At 52.4% G+C, this 20,645-nt stretch overlaps 1 protein-coding gene across 9 annotated transcripts in view; it reads left to right on the forward strand.

Annotated features, from left to right (window-relative positions):
- The window catches only part of OTUD7B (OTU deubiquitinase 7B), a 38,964-nt gene that overhangs the window by 6,242 nt on the left and 12,077 nt on the right, over positions 1 to 20,645 (forward strand). For 3 of the 9 annotated variants that reach the window (XR_012677642.1, XR_012677643.1, XM_075176359.1), the window contains exons 2-6: positions 8,848 to 8,996; positions 13,207 to 13,377; positions 13,592 to 13,807; positions 18,720 to 18,821; positions 20,319 to 20,446. Coding sequence is in view for 7 of the 9 variants with exons in the window: in XM_075176359.1 (XP_075032460.1) it covers positions 8,924 to 8,996; positions 13,207 to 13,377; positions 13,592 to 13,807; positions 18,720 to 18,821; positions 20,319 to 20,446 (690 nt within the window). In the remaining 2 variants the exon portion in view is untranslated. The other 6 variants (XM_075176360.1, XM_075176361.1, XM_075176365.1 and 3 more) reach the window with 6 other exon arrangements.

The following is a 20,645-nucleotide window of genomic DNA, read 5'->3' on the forward strand; positions in this document are numbered from 1 at the left end:
CTGAAAATCCCGGGCAGAAGCAGCAGGGAAGGCTACAGGTAACGTGATAAAATCCCGTCTGTCATCCGACGGTGGGGAGGTAGCAAAATGTGGAGCGTCGCTGTGTAAAGCTTTGTTACTGGTGTTTTTTCGTGCGTTAAAATCACCGGCGGCATGAATTTATCATATGGATGGGTTGGCTTCTGTCTCTCGAAGACCCCTGGGATGGTCTAGTCTGGTCCTGCCTGGTCCACCCTCTCTTCGTCGTGCTCCCCGTTAGCAAACGTACACCGGCTCGAAGGCTGCCTGCCGCCCCCGCCCCGTGACGTTGGCATGCCCAAATCTTAAGAAAAGAGAATTTTTTAGTAACTAGACTGGGAAACACACCTCCCCAGCCCAAACTCTGTTTAAAATCAGAATATATGCGGTGCAAAGGCAGTAGTTAAATGCGCTTGAAGATGAAAGTCCTCTCCGGTCGCCGGTGTCTCTTATGATGTTGACTTAAAAGCTGGAGTTTAAAAACGAGCGAGGTTGCACATGAGCTTTTGACGCAAAAGGAAACGTCTTCCTTGGGCTGAAGCTGTAAAGTTTCCTAATATAGTTTTGGTGCCTTGAGCGAGCAGGAAGCGGCTGCCCCCGGCTGAGGGAGGACACCTGCGTCGGGCTTTCGGCTCGGCCGGAGACCGAGACCCCGGAGGCACCTCCGAGGGCCTGGTCCTGTGCTGGGCTGGGCTTGACTCCTGGGCCTTGACGTGAGCTGGGACTCGGGGGCTCTGTCAGCGCCGGACCAGCGTGTCTCTTGCCAGGCAGCTTTTTTGAGACTGGTCTAAAAAAACAAATAAATACCAAGTTGCGTTTCTTTTTCTATTCAACCTGCTTTTGTCCAGAACTGAAGATTTCATGCTACGTTGCTGGTTTTGCTAAGATTGGCTTTCAGAAACCAGGGCAGTCTTAATGTAAAAACAAGCAGAATGGTGAAGGCTCCTAAATATTTGTAATCCAGGCGGCTTTTATCAGGGGTGTTAAGTTTATGGCTGAAAACTTGTCTTCTCTGTGCTTTCCCTGGTATTTGCACACAACTGGTAGAGCGGCTGGTGCGGTGTGGTGCCAAGCAGAAACACGGGAAGAGTTTTTGGAAGCGGAGCCCTATACGTCACCGAGAGGTGACTGGGAGGGTTAGTGCGGTGTTGAGCCCGGTATGAAACCTCCTGTTGTTTGCAAAAAAAAGGTTTCTCATAGGGGAGTCATCTCCTTCGTTAGCTGGTGCCGATGGCTCGCTCCTTCCGCAGCTCGGAGAGGACCACGCTCCGCAAGTATGACAGCATGTTGAGGCACGACAGCAAAACGGGGTGAAGTATTGCCAGCAGCAATGAACTCAGTCATCCTTTCTGGACAGGACAATAAAAAAACAACCCAAAAAACCCCCGTGAATCAGCCTGAAACCATTTGCTGGCAGTTCTGCGAAACACCTCCGGGTCCGGCGCGGCACCGACATCCCCACGCGTGGCAGGAGCGGGGCTGGGAGCTCGGGAGCCGTTCCCCTTCTCTCCACCTCGCTTGTGTCGATGTAAGCGACACCCTTTGGCTTTTACATTTTAGAAACATCCCAAGGTGGAGAGTAATTTGTTAATAACCTTTTAGCTTTGTTCTGAGCCTGCGTTAGTTAAGACCAGTGCAGTCAGAAAGGCATCGCATGTTGAGTTCATGTGAATCTTTAAAAATCAAGAGAGAAGAGCAGTTAAAACTGAATTAATGCGCTCCTGAATGTGGCCTTCGGAGATGCGCTTGACTAATTCTATCGGATTTAAATTCAGGCTTATTTAGGAGCTTGTCCGCAGGAAGGAGCGGGACGCCCTTGCCGCTCGCCTCGTGCGAGCTGGGGTGGAAATTCAGCCGGCGAGCGGCGGCGCGGGTGGAGGCTTTGCCCCAGCGCCAGGGGTTGTTATTCCTGCAGGTCTCCCCGGAGAGCGGCTGGTGCGAGCCCTCCCTGCGGGCACCGGCGCCCACGGGTGTTTAAATCACGTTAATGAGCAGCCCGAGTCGCTCTCCCTGCAGGTGAGTGGGGGCTGCTCGTGCCACCCGCTCCGCTGGGCGCTGCAGGGGACGGGGACCTCTTGCAGAGGCTGCTCGGCGCTGGGAGCAGCGACGGCCACCGCCGACCCCGATTTTGGGGCAGAAGGAGCTGCCGTCGCCTGGGGCCGCCCTGGCACCCTCGCCGATGCCCCCAGCGTGGGGTGTTAGCGCTGAGCGGCTCTTGCCTTGTAAACTCCTGCCTTACCTTGGAGAAATTACTGCAGGCAGCAGTAAATCCATACTTTCCCACCTGACCTGATCAGGTCGTAAATCGCTTCGGTGAGCTTCGACAGCAGAGGCAGAGAAGCTCTTCGTGGAGGGGGTTTGGTCCTGTAGCTGGCGGTCGGTCGTGCAAGAACCCGGTCCTGTGCATAACGAGGTTATTATTTATTAGATTTGAGCGTCGTGCTCGTTTGCAGATGAACGTTTAAAATACTGGCCAGGATCTTTGCCTCTGACTGTGAGGCGAATGCAGTCGCTGTTTTTCTGGGGTTTTCCCCCAGATTATTTATGAAACGGCCAGTGATGCCCTGGCCGGGAGGTGGAGGCTCTTGCCAGGCTCGTGTTTCTGCTGCCTAGCGCTCATCTGTCTCCTGCCTGCGAATCCTTCCAGTGTCTCATAAGGGCGAGGCTTAATTAAGCTTTTTATAGCATTTTACAAGCATTAGCTAACTAAATATTGTGACGCCCCTGTGGGGTAGGTGTTTTTTCGCTTATCCTAATAAAGCCGTTTCTGTCTGTGCGGGCACTCGGAGAATTGTGTTGGGAGGGAGATGCTTTTGAAATGAGGTTCCCGATGACGCCCCGCGGTTGAGGGCGTCCCATGCCCGACGTATGCCAAGCTGCTCAAAAAAAATAGGTGGATTCCCAGAGGTTTGCGAGTGTTAACGTTATCCCGTGCCCGCGTGACGCGTCCGATGGAAATGTAAGACGATGTCATAAGGAGGTTCCTGGAGATCACAGAATCCTTCAGGCTGGAAAAGACTCTGAGACCATCGAGTCCAACCCCCAACCCAACCCCCGTGCCCACCACCCCATGTCCCCAAGCGCCTCACCCACACGGCTGTTAAATCCCCCCAGGGCTGGGGACCCCGCCCCTGCCCTGGGCAGCCTGGTCCAAGGCCTGACCACTCTTCAGGAAAGAAATTGCTCCCCATGTCCAGTCTAAACATCCCCTGGCGCAACTGGAGGCCATTTCCTCTCGTCCCATCGCTGTTCCTTGGGAGAAGGGACCGACCCCCCCTCGCCCCAACCTCCCTTCAGGGGGCTGTAGAGCCATGAGGTCTCCCCTCTCCTCCTCTTCTCCAGGCTGAACACCCCCAGTCCCTCAGCCGCTCCCCATCAGACTTGTGCTCCAGGCCCTGCCCCAGCCCCGCTGCCCTCCTCTGGACACGCTCCAGCCCCTCCATGTCCTCCTTGTGGTGAGGGGCCCAGAACTGAACCCAGGATTCGAGGTGCGGCCTCTCCAGTGCCCAGCACAGGGGCACGGTCACCTCCCTGCTCCCGCTGGCCACACGACTGCTGACACAGGCCAGGGTGCCGCTGGCCGCCTTGGCCCCCTGGGCACGCGGCCGGCTCACGTCCCGCTGCCGACCAGCACCCCAGGTCCTTTTCCCCTGCTCCTTCCCAGCCCCTCGTCCCCAGGCCTGAGGGGTTGTGGTGGCCCAGGGCAGGACGCGGCACTGGGCCTCGGTGAACCTCCCCCGCGGGCCTGGGGCCGTGGCCCGGCCCGAGATACGAGATGGGAGCGTCCTCAGGAGCGAGCGGCTTTTCGGACAGCCGAGGCGGCGGACGTGCTGGAGGTGTTGCGGGTGCCCGGCCGGTAGCGACGTCTGGAGCTCCCCTGTAAAATGAGCGTGTTTCTGAAGGACAAGGGGAAGGGAAAATAGGGCGAATGCAGGAACCGCCCTGAGCTTTACCTGATTTCTCATCTTTATGGCACTGGGCGAGAGATTGCGGGCACGTGAAAGGGGCAATTTTATCTGGCTGGTGATACGGCAAATTCCGGGGGACGACGTGGTGCCGAGGGCTGAAAGATGCCAGTGTTGGCCTCGAACGTAGGGGTTTGCTTTTTTTTTCAGTCAGGAGGCACCAGAAGCGAGCGGCGCGACTCCCGCTCCGGTCCCTCGTGTTTTGCCCGCATAGTTCAGCGCTTGCATCACGGCAGAAGAGGCGTTGGGCTCGGAGGATTCCTGACAGCCTAGGACATTGTGGTTTCTGAAACGAGGAGTCACGCACGGTTCAAAGACAATATTGACACCATTGCCAGCGGGGCTGGGGCTCGGTCGGCCCGTACGCGGGGGCAGCTCCGTCTGAGCCGCTGGTGCTGCCGCCGACACCAGAGGAAGGTTTGTTTTCTCTTGAGCTTTTCCTCTTTGGACTCTTCTACCTTCTTGGGGTTGTTCTGTTTGTATTTCAAATTTAGCTTCCTTGCACTGCCTTTTGCTTTGGTTTTGAGTTTGTTCCTCCTGGGGTTTGCCGGTTTTTCGCGCTGAAAGGTTTGGGAAGCTGCGTGCTCCAGCAAAATCCATCGGTGAAAGAGGGGCTAATAAACTCTTGCGGTTTCAAAAAGTTTGACCAAAAGTAGTTGGGATGAAAGTCTTCCATGAATTTAACGCTCTACAGTTTCTAGAGGAGGGCAGCTTCTTGTAGGAGGCTGCGATGAGATGGATGATCCTCATCTGCCGTGTTCCGTCAAAGCGTTCAACCTCCCACCAGCTCGGAGGCTTGACGGCGAGATCTGAGCAGACGCGACCCACGGGAGAGAAGATGTAAAGGATATAAGGAGATAACGAAGTTGCAGAACAACTCTGAGGGGGAGCGAGCTGGAAGGAAGTAACCGAGCTACTGTGCCAAGAAAATGAGGATTACAGCTAAGGACCTGAAGCCCAAAAACCCATCTTCTGCAGCGACCAAACCAGCGCCTCAATCGAACGGTTTATTCCCTTGAAAGTGTTTGAGTTTTGTTTTTTTTTTTCCCCATATTTTAAGGTAGAGCTGAACAGGAGGGAGAGGGGATAAATGCGCTGCATCCCTCGGTCTTGCTTCTCCTGTTTGTTTGCAGGGAGACGGCCGAAATGGGATAACTTCTGTCCATCGGAAGTCTGGAGATGGGCTGGGTATAGATTTTGCAGCATTCCCCCCCCCAAACGTGCTGGATGCCGCGTGAACGCCCACCGCTGCGCTGCCGCTCGACACCGGCCGTGCCAAATAGTTGTACTGACGGGGTGCGGATAACAATGTGCAATTGTACGCTTCCCAGCAGCGCGGTTGTTCAGACAGGAATCTTCTCCCAGATTCCGCTGTGAAGGAGGCACTCTTCTTCCCCAGCCGTCGATTCTGGTCCTCCCTGCAAATTTGTGGGAAACCTCGTTCGCGTGAGGCCAAACCGAGACATAAAACCTCCAGATGTCCAGCGCAGAGCTGCCTTTGCATCCCCAGCTCTCGAGATGCGATATCGATATCGCATTTTGCAAATAAAGGTGTTTTGATGGTTTTTTGGGGGGTGACTTTTCCCCCCCCCCCCCTCCAAGTTTTGGAAACCTCGGCGAGGGAAGCGTGCCAGCTCCCTGGTGAATTAGTTGCCGTTTCTTCTTAGATAAAAGATTGAATATATACTGCCAAGATATTACAGGTATATCGCCTCTGGGGTTGCTCGTAACAGGCGATGGCGTCGGTCCCGGAAAGCCCTTTCCAAAGCGTTTACCCTGCGAGAGCAGCAGTTGTGATTTGGGCTGCGGTGCGATATTAATGCCAAAAGCAGCAAGGAAGTCTTGCTTGTCGCCAAAAAAACGATGGGAAGGAGACGAGAGGGCCTTATCGCCACAGGAAGATTGCTGCCAAGCGTTCCTGCCCGCTGTTTTGAAGCTCTGAAGAACGTGTTTTAATTGGGAGTCGATAACGAAGCTTCGCCGATCCCGGTCTGCGCAAGCCAGCCGTCGCCTCTCCATAAGTTCAGAGCTCGTTATGCTCCACGCTGTCGTTTTCCCCCTCTCCCATCGAGATTTTCATGATCTGAAGAGCTTGGAGGTGCGTATTCTCGACTCCTTTTTGTACCTGAAAATGCAATTAAGGAAAACACGCTGGTTTCCCAAAACCGTGCATTAGTGGTTGCATCTTGGTGGGGGAATTAAATGAGAAAAGCTTTGAGGGAGGTGCAAGATTTGGAAATATCTCGGAGGAGCTTGGGGTCTGCTAGGAGGAAAATTAAAGGAATTTTGGGATAGCGGCATCCTCCGCAGCACGCTTTGTTGGTGTTTCTGGGTGCTTCCCTCCCGCAGCCAGGCAGCGCGCGGGGAATCGTTCTAATTAAAGTCTTTGCAAATTGAGGCAATTTGGTTTTGGCTCTTCGCTGCTGGAAAGAGGGAAATTTGGACGCCGCGCTTTCTACGCGAGGGCGGTGGATCGCGGCGGGAGGCAGGACTCAAAATTCGGCTGTTACTTTGCGCACAACCTTAAACAGCAAAAGCTTCGGGTGTACGAGCGTTACGCCTGATTCCCACCACCACCACCACCACCCCCCCCGGAATAGCTTAAAATGTAAATATTTAGAAAGTAGCTTTTCCTTGTTAAGTACTGATTATGAAGTATTTCTTGTGCAGCTTAAAGAAATAGGCTGTAGGATAATGGAAAAATCCCGTAACGAGGGATACGATGGCTTTCTTCAGTATTTCAGGTTTGTAACAAAATCCGATAAACCACTTCCCTAAAGATGCAAATCCATCCCAAAAACCTGTAAAAGGTGAAACACGGGGCATTCCGCATCGGGGGCTTTGCATCCACGTCAGATGCACTGGGGACCTTCCTCCAATATTTTCAGGCAACTGGTTTTCTTCATCCTGTGGCCCTTTTTATCTCATTCTGATGAAATACCGGAGGAGAACTGGCAGCCTGGGGGTTTTTTGGGGTGAAGTTCATGTGATGGCGATGCTGGCCACCGCACGGACTCTGCCTAGAGAGGAGAGGCTGGATTGCTCGGTGGCTGTTCACCATTGAATTTGCTTAATTCCTGCTGGTGTGTCCTGCAAATAACTGTCGGTATTGCAGAGATCGTAGAAACGACTGGTTTTTAGTCCTAAATACATTGCAAGTGGAAATGTGCTAAAGAAAATGTAACGGGAAAGCTCACTTATGGATTATATCCAGCATTGGAAGCGATTGTGGTAGCATCGGGCTGCTCCTTCCCTCCCCAAAAAGCCACGCTTTGCTCCGTACGCTTCTTTTTCTTAATCATAGAATCATAGAATCATACAGGTTGGAAAAGACCTCTAAGATCATCGTGTCCAACCGTCAACCCAACACCACCATGCCCACCAGAGGGACGTTACCTTTTACTGCAGGGAGTTTTCCTTTAGACGCTGTTTGCTGCTTCTGTAGCTCTTGCCAGTGGTTCGAGGATACAAACGACTGGCTTCTAATTAGGCACGTTCCCTCCGTCGTCGGTGGGGCAAGAGGAAGAAATCCCCTGCCAAACTTTGCTGTCTGAATACGCTTGGGTTTAGGATTGCCTTCAGCCGACAATAGCCCCGAGATTGCTCCGGCGATAAAAGAATATTAAGTAGTTTTTCTGTGTGCACGAAGTTAATAAGTGTACGATTAGCGAGCGTGGAAGATAATAAGAACGGTATTTAACCAACAAAGCCAGGAAATTCCAGATTAAAGCGTGGATGTTTAACTTGCTGCTCGTGGGGTTTGGGGGTTGCGTGCCGTTAGGGAGTTTTGCCCATCTTTAGGAATAATCCTGAAAAGAGACGTTTTTAAAGGCACCGGGAGAACCAACAGGTTTGTTCATCGTCCGTGTAATACTGAAATTCCCTCTCCCCCCCTCAGTACGGCAACACCTCCCTCGACCAGCCTTACACGTTTTTTCCCCTCTTCTTCACGTGCCAAATTTTCAGCTCGGGATGAATTTTTTGCCCAGCAGTTTCTCTTCCTTGACAATAGAATTTTTATCATAACCCTTTAACTGCAAAAAAAAAAAAAAAAAAAAAAAAAAAAATCCGGCGGAGCTTTTTGCCCGGTCCAGGCTCCCGCGGATTGCGCTGCTCGCCGTTTCTGCCTCGAGGAATGCAGAAAATCAGGATTTTGAACGCGCAGCAAGAGCACACACCTTTCTGAATCTTAGGACCTGCTAAAACTCAGATTTACGTAATCTGCCCTGGGACGGGCTGGGTTTGCTCCTTCGGGGAAGGAGATCCGGACCGGTGCATTCATTTTTTCTGCAAGAAGAGGAATTGGGTTTTTTTGGGGTTGTTTTTTTGTTGTTGTTGTTGCCTGAAAGAGGCTTTTTGTTTTGTTTTGCATAGGCAACATCTACTAATTACAGCGTTTTGGTCTTGCTTTTATTTCCCTCGCGCACAGCCAGGGTGCTGGGAGGACTGCCTGCCCCGGGGGGGGCAGGGATGCTGAGCCCTCCGCAAATGTATATGAGAACCTTTCTGCTTTCTCACTGCTACCACATAAACTCATTTATTCTCCTAACTACTTGTCCAGGATTTTTGGAAAGAAAAGCTCCGCCGCCTTTGAAACGAGAATTTGCTGAGCCCTTGCTCTGCCCGTCGTTAGCAGAGTCGTTACAGCCCGTACGCGTGTGGGGAGAAAGCAGCAAAATCTTCCCCCCCCCCAATTAATTACTTAAACAGCAGTCCCAAAGCACAATTCATTGTAGAGGGGGAGGTTTATTTTTCCCCCTCGGCACCTGCCATCGGATAGTTCCCGGCCAGCTCGGAGGCTGCCTGGCCGGGTTAATTATTTTATGCTTTGTAATGCGAGCCGGGCTGTTGGTCTCGTTCCTAGATTGATGCCGAGGTGCTGATCCGGGCGCCGCCGACCCCAGCTGCCGGGAGGAATCCATGAGCGCACGACCTCGGCTATGGACATCGTCCTGTCGGATTTTGTTCGCTCAACGGGGGCAGAACCGGGACTGGCCAGAGACCTGCTCGAAGGTAAATAAAACTGGGAATAAAGGAAGGGAAGAGGCCGGCGGCGGCTGACGGGGGGCTGGTAGGAAAAAAAGGGGTTGCAAGAGGGGCAGGGAGCTGGCGGTTGGCGAGTGCGATGCCAGAGACGTTAAAATCGTGCCCTCAGCGGCGCGGCGGGTGAAACTCTGCCTTGGTTTCTTGTTACGTGTCCATCGGATAATGGATTTCAAACGTCGGGAAGGGGAACGCGTCAACCAGGAGCGCGGTTTCCCTTCCTTCGTCCTCTCCGTTGACGTGTGGTGTTCACCGCGAGCGGCAAAACTTCAGGATTCTTTTTTTTTTCTTTATAGCAGCGATGCCTTCGAAAGGGTGGAAGGAAAGCACTAGGCGAAGGCTGCCTGTGTTTGGAAAGCAATAGGGGGTAATTATGTAGGCAAAACCGTGCTTTTACTGGTATATCTTGTTCTGCTTGCGAAGGTGGTTTGATTATGCCGATATAAATTGCTGTTTTGTCGGTGGCGGTGACCTCTCCTGGCAGAGCATCCCCTCGGAGCCCCGCTTACACCCGGCGCAGGAGGCTGCCTGCCGAACGGGATCGGGCGGTTTGGGGTGATGGAGAGCGCCGAGATGCTCAGGAGTCGGAGGCGAGCATCGTCTGCCCTCGGTCAGTTTGCCTTTAAAGGGGCCCGCCAGCCCTCGAGAGCCCCGCGCGCCGCGTGGCGGCTTTCCAGTGCTCTACGTGCTTAAAAGAGCGCGTATGTTTGCCCTAAAATACGGTGCAATATTGGCTTTCTCAAAAACTCCGTAAGATGGGGCAGTTGCGCGTTGGTGACCGCCTTTAGCTGAAGGCTGCAGGTGATTTTTTTTCACCCTGTACTTACAGCGAGGGGAAGGGTAGAGGGGAAGGGCTACCAGGTCTTAATTCTGGGGCTGTACACTTGCTCGCGAGCGTTGCCTTTGGGTTTGTGTTGACAAAGGGATGGTGAGTAAATACCGGCATGTGTTGTAATGCTGGAGGACAGAAACCTTGCGTGAGAAGCAGGGCAGTTTGTACGTAATTAACCAATCCGTAATTACAATGCAAGACCACGCTGGCTGCGTTTCTTCCTATCGTCCCTTTTCTTGTATGGTACAGGTCGGTTTTGTTGTCGCTGGAACGCGGGACTGGCTGATGCTCCCCGGCTGCTGCAGTAGTGAATTCAAAACCCTGAAATTGTTGCTATAATCTGTGTCTTCAGGCAATTTGCTCCACCTACTTGGCTCTAGTTCTCCTCGGCGCTCGCAGCATCGATTCGTAGCTTTTTTTTCCCCTCTTCAAAACTCCCATTAGCTTTGCTGGGTTCAGAGCTTCAGCCTTTTAATTTTTACAGCCGAGCGTCGTCTCAGCGGAAGTCTGGCACGCTGTGGGTTTTGTGGTGTGTGTATGTTCTGGTTTCTGGCTTTAGGTCGCTTTGTTTCATGTCAGGATTTCTAATATTATCTTTCGGCAGAAAGATATTTAGGCTGGCAATAGAAAAGGTTAAAGCAGATATTCCTTTAAACTCTCCGTCTCCCGCGCGGCGCGTGGGTTGCCTTATTTTGACAACGGTGGTTTTAGCTCATTTTTGTGACGTGCCGCTGGGTCGCTGCTGTTTCTCCTGCAGCCTCGGTGCCCTTAACAACTCCAGGGGTGGAAATGAGGGAAAACACCGAGATTTTTCTTTTTTGGGTGGGTATTACCAAAAGCAGTCAGATAACGTGTATAAAGTGAATTATTCAGACGGGAAGTTTGAGGGTGATATGAGCAATTTAAGTCACGTTTTCTGGCTGGGCTTTGGGTTTCGCGCACGTGTCAAGCCAAGCCGCCGGCTGGTCTCCTGGATGATGGTCTTCTCCATCGTTCTGCTCTCCAGCGCCGTTGGAAACCCATCGACAAAGGGTTTCAGCGGACAAATGCACGCAAAGCTGAAGAAGGGGGGGAGAAGGGGACATGGTTATTGGCAAAATTCTGTCGGTTCTGCTCTTTGAGATCGTCCCGTGTTCTGGCAGTGAGAAGTCGGGCCACAGTCTCTCTGTGGTTGAACTTCTGGCTCGTGGTGGCCCCAGGGGACACCGGTTTTCCTGCCGGAGGAGGGAACCTCCCTGTTATCATCCAAGCACCAGCAAAACCTGCTCTGTGCAAGAGTTGCCCTGGACGCCTCTGACCGCCTCTCTCGCGTTCGCAAAAAAGCAGCGTGGTGCCGAGGCCGTCAGACGCTCCCCTTCCAGGCGCTTGTAGGTAGCTGGGTTGTCTCGTGGGTACTGGGGTTTACGAGTCCCTTCAGCTGCCCTCGCTTCGCGTAGTTTCCAAAGTTTAGGGGTTTGTTTTTTTTTTTTTTTTTAATTTCTGAAGCGGCTGCTGGTGAAGGTGGTTGGGAAATGCGGCCGCAGGGGGTCGGTGTCGCCAGTGCAGCCTCCTGTCGCTGGCGTGTGGAAGCAAATGGTGACGCGACAGCAAATTTAGCTTTAATCTGATGGGTTATTCTCGTTCCTTGATACTGATTCGTTCTTTCATTTAAAAACAAACCAACAAACAAAAGAAGGCAAAAAAAAAAAAAAAAAAAAATCCCCTTGACTCAAAAGGTAAACCTCAAAATAACTTTCCGTTTGGAGCCAATCATTAAATGCTGCAAATTACATCTCTCAAAAGAATTTGAATACTCGAGAAGCGTATTTCCTTTAGGGAATTAGACATAATGACTTCTTTTATTGTCCGTGAGCTATCATATAAACCAATTGGCGGTTTATGTATCTTTCCTGTAGTGGAGTTACTATATATAAAATTGGCTTTATTTCTGCAATGTTGGCTAACTTGCTAATTTAAGAGCCTAGATTAACAGTGTTCATAAAAAAAAAAAAATCACAATTTTCCCAAATGTAAGCCATATGGTAAATTTTGGGGTTTTTTTTTTTTTTTTTTTTTGCTGTGTATTCTTGCCTTTGGAAGACCACGGCCTCGAAAAGGTCAATTTACCGCATGCTGAAAGACTTCAGCGTGTTAACGTACGTTATGTTCTTGCAGCTTGCTGGGTAGTGTTAAAAGGAAATGGAACTGCTTGAAGGATCCACTCAACTCCACGAAGTTCAAGCTGTTTTGCTGAATAATTTATCTGGCCAGTAATGACACGAGCCTGCTGAAAAGTCTTCTGGATACCGCCTAGCCCGGCTGGCACCTTGCTTGCTTCTATATTTGGGTGTCAGCTTGAAAAGAATTGGGTGGCTGTCTCTTAAACCGTGCACGGAGGTTTAAAAAGTCGTATTACGAATCATCAGCTTTTAAAGTTGCGTGGTTTTGCCCAAGCGTTATCCTGCGATGCCGTGGGGGTAGCGAGGGCTGGAGGCTGTTAGCGTCGTCAGCGAAGAAGCGATGCTGGCATCGCGATGGGTTATCTTCACGGCAGTTGGAGCGCTATAAAGGAAAGCGCTCGGTGTGACCTGAAGCAATTGGCCATTGGGTTTATGTAGGTGTTGGTGGACGTGGCGCAGCCTGACCTTCCATTTCCCTTTCCTAAGGGCAAAATTGTGTTTATTTTACTCCAGTCCCATGCTCTGTGCTCAGTGTGTGCTGTTATGGTGACCCTGCCCTTCTTCATTTTACAGCCAGGAATCTTTTTCTGGCAAAATTATATCTCAGACTAGATAGAAGGAAGAAATTGTTTATGCTGAGGGTGGTGAGACACTGGTTGCTCAGAGAGGTGTCCCCATCCCTGGGGACATCCACGGTCAGGTTGGACGGGGCTCTGAGCACCCTGCTCTGGTTGAAGATGTCCCTGCCGTGGCAGGGGTTGGACCAGATGGTCTTTGAAGGTCCCTTCCACCCCAAACCATTCTATGATTCTGTGATTCTATAAAAACTTGAGGTCTTTGGACCTTTGTGTAGGTTTTGCAGATGTCCAGCATCCAAGAGCAGTAGCTCCCTCTAAGCTCTGGCTGCGTCTCTGCGCACAGGAGGCGTAAACCATCCCTATAACCTGTGGCAGTAGAGCCAACGCTTTCCGGGCACTTCAGGTTCACGGTTATCTCTCTTCCAGAAATGCAACCGTAGCGACCAGCTGAGCGAGTGGTGCTGCACCCTGCTTTGCTCCTTGTTTCTGCCAGACAGCCTTCGTGCTTCGTGATAAACTGCGCTGTCATTAGTGTCTAGTGCGGGTGTTTTAGGGACCGACTTGATTTCTTTCTCGTGTGATGGTGACCACTGTTGCACCTTCCCATCCAGGCAAGAACTGGGATCTGAGCGCAGCCCTGAGTGACTTTGAACAGCTAAGGCAAGTGCATGCCGGCAACCTACCCCATTCCTTCAACGAAGGACGCAACTATAAACCCCCCGAAAAAGAGGCAGCCCGTCCCGGGCGACCGCCGCTCCAGCGGCAGGATGATATCGTGCAAGGTCAGTGTCATCTGGTGGCTTCCAGATAGCCGAGTCCCCAAAATGATACGGATCAATTAAATCTTTCTTTCTGCTGCCTGAAATATTTATACGCTGGAGCAATCCAGCCGCTTGCAACCAAAAAATACTAGCTGAAGGCAGCGATTTAATAATTGCTTCTGCAAGGTTTGCCGCTTTTGCACCACTCGTTCTTTCATCTTCTTTTGATTCTCAGAAAAACGCCTGTCTCGAGGCATTTCCCACGCCAGCTCGACCATCGTCTCCCTGGCCCGGTCCCACGTCTCCAGCAACGGCAGCAGCGAACATCTGCTGGAGATGCCCATCTGCACCTTCCAGCTGCCCGACCTCACCGTCTACACCGAGGACTTCCGCAGCTTCATCGAGCGAGACCTCATCGAGCAGTCGATGCTGGTGGCGCTGGAGCAGGCTGGTGAGTGCTTTTGTGTTTTTAATGCTAATCCGGTGCGGCGGCGGCAGTTTTGCAGCGGTACCGACGGGAACGAGCCCCAGGCCGCGGAGGAGCGAGCGCGGTGCAAGGACGCGTATCGGATAGGTATTATTTCATCCCTTTTTATAGCGTGGTGCGAGAGTTGAGTAAGAGTCTGCTTCGCTTTGCCTGCAGACACTGAGAGTAAATAAATGGTGGATGTCGTCATCGCCAGTGCAGCTGAATGGTAACGCTCAAAAAAAAGTTGCATTATCTCACCCCCCGAGCTTCCCTCTGCCCTGCCCCGTCCCGTCAGCCTTTCTGAGAGAAGGGGGGCAAGAAATTCCTGCATAACACAAACAGTAGCTCATCACCACTGACAAATATTAGAAGCGATTACCAACATTTTAGATTGATGATGCGTTTTATGTGCTGCTTCCACTCAGGAAAACTCAGCTGCTTGGCTTTCTGTCTGCCTGGAGAGGAAGCACCTTACAAGTGCAGATGGGTTTGTTTGCCGACGTGCTGTTTTCCTCCTGAATAGTTGCTAGAGGATCTGCAAATCAGATTTAGCTGGTGAATGAGTGGGATCTCCGTGCTGGCAGGGAAAAAACCTAATACATGTTAGCAGGGCAGCTTACACGGGGTGGGGGGCAGAAGGACACCAGGCAAGATCTCAGGAGCCTTTACACCTCTCCTTTGTTTCTGTCACCGATGCACGTACCTAGAAAACTATTCCCTCAGAGGTACCGTGTGTTCTTAATGTCAAATTTTAGCCCTCTCCTGCTCAAGTGTTCCTGTAATAAATATTCTCCTGTTTTGGAAATGAACACTTGATCCAAGCGATCTCGTTACAGCGGCGTTGCCGTTCGTCGATGGCGAAGCAGATAAATGCAAATCAAACATACTGACCTACATCTGCGCAGCGCGGCGGGGATTGGGTCGCTGTGTTTCAGCACAAACTCTGGGTGAGGGAACAAGGGGATCCGTGGGCCGGGGATGCTTCCTGGCGCGCGGAGACGACGTTAACGTCGAGTAATTGATTTTTAGAAATTGCCTTTTGAAGACTAAAGCGTATCTGCATTATTTATGTGGGTTTGTTATAAATGGGTGTTTATCTTTATTAAAGGGCTGAACTGCATGTATAAAATATTCCAAACTTAATTCAAAGTAGGGGTTTCTGCTGTGATCTACGGTGACTCCCGTTATTTATTTAGTATGTGCTGTCCTTAGGGGATTAAGCAAATATATTATAGACCAATAAATGTTCAGATGCTCTTCTCCTTCTCTCCAGAGATCCCTTTACACCACTGTGGGCAGAGTAAGCGTGCTTTAAAGTGGCTGTAAATTGTAATGACATCCTCTTGGAAAGCTTTTAGCGTGCTCAGAGTTGTATGAAAAGGTCTTGGCGGAGCTGAAAATTTGGCCCTTGCCGCAACCTGAGCGTTCTTCGTTACAAACCTAAATGGATTAAGCCTTGCCCTGTATTTTGAAGACACAGAGCGGTTTTTCTCCTTGCACACGTGGAGGAGCAGTCGGTGGTGCCTTGCCCGAGGCTATTGGAAAAAAATATCAGGAAGAACTGAAAGAAAGCCCTGGGTTTGATGGCTTTGCCTTGGCTCCGAGGTCAGGCTTTCTCCCCGGGGTCAGGGACACGGTGCCAAGCACGCCTTCAAAAGTCCCCCGGCGTATTGGCAAGAAACCTCCTGCTTCGCGCTTCAGACTAATATTTAATAAACATCTGGAGGCGGACTATTAAAAACTGCTGAGTTAAGAGATCCGCGCGCTCGCTTTGCTGCGGGAACGGCATCGAGGGAATGGCAGACGCGTTCCTCGTTCTTGGGACGTAAATGTCCCGCGTCTCAGAGCGGGCAATCAAAGAAATGGGTGCGTTGGTAATGCATCACCCGGGTTTTGAGAAGCTTTTCAGCCTGGGTTTAGCCCGTGCCTGAGCAGAGGCACGTGCGTACACGTACCCCTGTCTGACTTACCTGGCATCTGACTTGCAAATATTTTCGCCCGTAAGTCATTGGCCGGACTGGTTCCCTTAGCAGGAGAGACGAGCTCCCGTCTGGGTCCACCTTGCTTCGAAAAGCAGGTGAAACGTTCTCAGCAGTTGGGTGCTGGGCTCTGCCGGATCGCTGCCCGCGGCGCAGGACCACTGCTGCGATGCCTTCGGCCCCTCCGCTGTCATCCTCAGCGGCACGACCGGCAGGCTGAGCCTGTGCTGCGGAGGGACGTGGCCCCGACTGCCGGGAGGAGGAGGACCGAGCTCTCGGCGAGATGCTGCTGTGGGGTGCATCGTTTCGGCAGGCAGAGCGATGGCAGGGTTGGTTGGAAGCCTTCGATTCCCATCCTTCCCGCAACGTGGGAGAAAGTAGCCACCGATGTGTAAATGCGCTCGAACAAGCTCCTGTCGCTGCCAGATCCCCAAACAGAAATGTTTTCTGCAGGTATGGTTTTCGTCAAAGAGACGGGCTCTGGATTAGATAAGGAGACTGCGGGTGAATTATCTCATTTCAGATGAAACGAGCTTGCTTCAGCATTCCGCTTCCTTCAGTGGTGCCACTTTTTCTAGCTGCTCTTCTCTTTTGGTCTCTTTTTTAAGCCACTTCTAGGTAGCGATCCTGCTCCTTCACCTCACCGGTGATTCAGCAGGGGGGAGAAAGCCCCAGCGGTCTGCAGTCACCGCACGGAGCTGGTGGTGGGTGTTCGTCTTGGATCCGTCAGGTCAAGCTGAGGAGCGCGAGGCCGAGTCACCCCCGGGAGCGCTACCTTCGTCACGCAGAGAGGACGGCCTTGTAATTACGGCGCTGGATTCCCTGGTAGCCTTAGGGGAGCCATTTGGCTTTTCTATGAGTCAATCCTCGTCTTCGGGCTGGGAGCAGCACCGTCTTTGTGCCTTCCTCTTGCCGTGACCCATTTAGACGGTTCCTGTTAGAAGAAACGACGGCATTTTACCAAACCTACACCTTTGTGCACCTTCCTGATTTCTGCTGGGACAAACGGATGTTCTGTGACAAAACCAGCTGCGGGGCAAAACTGGACCCCGTAGGAGTCACGGTGCTGGATGCAGAGGAAGCCTCTTGATGCTGCTGGACTTCTTCAGTCGTGCGGAAGAGCCGTCGCTGACCTCGCCGCTTGAGCGATGGTTGCGGGAAGATCCCTCGTGCCCTTGAGTCCAGTTATTTTTCTTGTAGAGCTTTCAGGGCTTGCTCCTAATAACCACGTGCAGAGAAATATGTTGTTTTAAATACTTCTGGGGGCCTCTTGGCCTTTCCACCGCCTCGACACGAGCAAAACATTCAGAGAAGGGTTTGGGGAATGCGGTTTCTTTCGCGATGACTTCTCTTGCGTAACTGGGAATCTGTACAAATTACTCTGCCTGCCTCGCCGGGGATGTGACCGCACGCTGCGAATAGAAATGCCTCCCCAAGGTGTGTCCCCTCCGAATCGGACCTGACTCGGCTGGACGAGAGGTTGCACAACCTCCCAAGCGCCGACCAGAGACGCAAACTCGCCTGACTCCCCCGGCCGTTGAAAAGAGCAGCAAATTCTCCAAGAGCGACGTGGAATGGATTTTAAAAAAACCCAGCTCGGCGCTGCCTACGGTAGCGTTACATTTTGGGTAGCTTTTGTGAGACGCTGTTTTGCTGCTCGATTCGCTCCGCTGGCCCCGCGCCACTTGGCGCAGGCTTGCGACTTCGCCGTGCCAGGAGCTATATTGAGTGAAAATAGCCGGCTTTTCCGAGCGGAGCTATTGTCCCCAGGCTGTGTACTAAACACTTTTCAACTCCAACGGGTTCCTTTCCCGACGCCGAGAAAAGAAATTACCCGCCTGGCGTTGCAGTTAGCTCTGCGTTTTTATGTTTTCCTGTGTTTACTGGTGTTTAAAAACAAGTTTTCTGTATTTAGCTCTTCTACAGCTGCTGTTGCTGAGGTCGTACAAACAATTTCAAGAAATCCTGTGTTTGAGAGCTGGGGTCCCTGGCAGGGACCGTGCTCGGGAGCAGGGGAGAGGTTCGTTAGAAGTGCTGGGAAAGGGCTGGTTTTCTGCAAGAGCGATTTAAATGCAACTTGTTGGAAGCCTGAACAGCACCTACCTGCCAAAAAACTGCTCGTGGCACGGGATCCGCTGCAGAAAAGCTACCGGAAAAAAGTGGCAGCCAAGGGAGGCAGCGCCTGTTTTTGAGGGCACAGCAGAGCGAGACGCAGGCTAGGTTGGGAGTTCGAAGTCCTAATTCAGCCCAACTTCGTTTCCCTGATAAATGTTTAACCTCCAGTCGCGCTGTACTTGACTGCAGCGCGTATGTTAATTTGTTTTTTTTCCTAGCTTCTATTTTTAGATGCTCTCGACTTGAATTACTACAAGTGCCTTATATTACCAAAAAGCTGCTATTTTTAAATGGAGCGAAGCACTGTCAGTTTGCATTTTTATAGGTAAAGCTGCTGGGATCAGCAAAAGTTCCCGAGTATTGTACCTAAACCGGTGAGCAGGGAAAAAATGACCGACGTGAGATGGTTTAAATAGGAGTGACTTGGTTACAAGAAGAAAAGGGTGGGAGGAGAAATGGATAGGAGGAGAACGCTGGTCTGGGTTAAAGCCCTGCCTGGGCTGGCTCCTATTTCCAGCATTAATTCTAATTTATATGACCTTAAGACCAGCCTGGCCGTTTCCCTGCATCCCCATGAAGTTGCTGTAACTCCAGTCTCCCCTTTTTTTATCGCCTTGTTACCATCTTGGCTCCTTCCTTCCTCCAGCCGCGGGATGGCTCTGTAACCGCTCACCTCTTCGGGTGCTCCCCCTGTAAATGAAGCGGGCTCCCGTCCTCCTCGGCGGGTTTTGAGGGGATGAACGCCCCAGTCCCACCTTGTGTCATGGGCCCCCTTTCCACGCTCTCCAATATTCCCACAGGTCGACTGAACTGGTGGGCGAACGTGGATCCCAGCTGCCAAAGGCTGCTGCCCCTGGCCACCACGGGAGATGGGAACTGCCTGCTCCATGCCGCCTCCCTGGGTAAGAGCTTGACTTAATTTAGGCAGGCGAAACAACGAACTGGTTCGCTTCCGACCCGGTAACGTGCATCGTGTCGGTGCCAGCTCCCTTCTCCGGCTCAGACTGGGGAAGCGGCTGTGCTGGGAGGAGAGCTCAGGACCGTCCTTTGGCAGCAGGACTGAGCGTTTCCCATCCATTCCCATGGGAAACCGGGATGCTGCTGCTCGCCCCGGCCGCCGCGGCAGTAGGAGCGCGAGCGGTCGCGATGCTCAGGCTCTGTGGGAGGGGAATGGGTTGAAGGAAAGAGGTTGCCAATGGCTTGAGTACTTCGAAAATACCTCTTCCCCTCCCTTTGGCGGGTTTCCCTGTGTTTCTGAAGGAAATGTGAAATGCCAGAGCTGCCCCTTCCCTCCTCTCGCACGTTGAAGTTTCAAGAGCCCAGGTTTCATTTCGTCTTGTCAAGTCTGACCGTAGTAAATCTTCTGAGGCTCCCAGACTTTTAAATCAGCGGGGTTGTGCATCTCCTTTGTATTTCAGACACTGCGAAACCACACTCTCATTTAACCCGCTCTCGTTTTCCCATCAGATGTTGCTGTAAAGGAGGGATTTTGTGAACAAATATTTTGTTGCATGTGTGAGATGCCTCAGAGTTGAAAGCAGAGGTGGTGGCATCTCTGTGCAGCTGCACGAAAACTTGCTGCGGGTGGAAAATGCAGGCTTTGAACCAGGAATTTTGTTATTTACATTGAGAAACTTGCATTTCTCTGCCTCTGTTTCCCAATTTACCCGCTTCCCCTGGTTTGTGGCAGGTTGTAGAACCATAGAATCCTTCAGGCTGGAAAAGACCTCTGAGACCATCGAGTCCAACCCCCAACCCAACCCCCGTGCCCACCACCCCATGTCCCCAAGCGCCTCACCCACACGGCTGTTAAATCCCCCCAGGGCTGGGGACCCCACCCCTGCCCTGGGCAGCCTGGTCCAAGGCCTGACCACTCTTCAGGAAAGAAATTGCTCCCCGTGTCCAGTCTAAACCTCCCCTGGCGCAACTGGAGGCCATTTCCTCTCGTCCCATCGCTGTTCCTTGGGAGAAGGGACCGACCCCCCCTCGCCCAACCTCCCGTCAGGGGGCTGTAGAGCCATGAGGTCTCCCCTCTCCTCCTCTTCTCCAGGCTGAACACCCCCAGTCCCTCAGCCGCTCCCCATCAGACTTGTGCTCCAGGCCCTGCCCCAGCCCCGCTGCCCTCCTCTGGACACGCTCCAGCCCCTCCATGTCCTCCTTGTGGTGAGGGGCCCAGAACTGAACCCAGGATTCGAGGTGCGGCCTCTCCAGTGCCCAGCACAGGGGCACGGTCACCTCCCTGCTCCCGCTGGCCACACGACTGCTGACACAGGCCAGGGTGCCGCTGGCCGCCTTGGCCCCCTGGGCATGCGACCGGCTCTCTGTGGGATCTCAGCGGGTCGGTGGAGCGATGCCAGGTGCTGCTAATCCTCCGCTGCTGTTTCTTCCCCCCCGTGCAGGTATGTGGGGTTTCCACGACAGAGATCTCATGCTTCGCAAATCCCTTTACACCTTGATGGATAAAGGCGTGGAAAGGGAAGCCCTGAAGCGGAGGTGGCGTTGGCAGCAGACGCAGCAGAACAAGGAGGTAGGAACCAGACCCAACACCGTCCTCTTTGCGAAGGGGAAGGTCTTGATAACATATCCCGTGGGTCTGGGGGGCGTTTCCTATCGTGATAAAGTCTGTCCTGAATTCTGGGCGACTCCCCTGGCTTGTGGTGCGTGGCTGTGCCGCGATGAGACGTGTGCTTCAGCCTGAACTGTGGCAAAATTCGCTTTATTACAGG

The sequence above is a fragment of the Calonectris borealis genome, chromosome 29 (assembly GCF_964195595.1).
Source record: "Calonectris borealis chromosome 29, bCalBor7.hap1.2, whole genome shotgun sequence".
Lineage (NCBI taxonomy): Eukaryota > Metazoa > Chordata > Aves > Procellariiformes > Procellariidae > Calonectris > Calonectris borealis.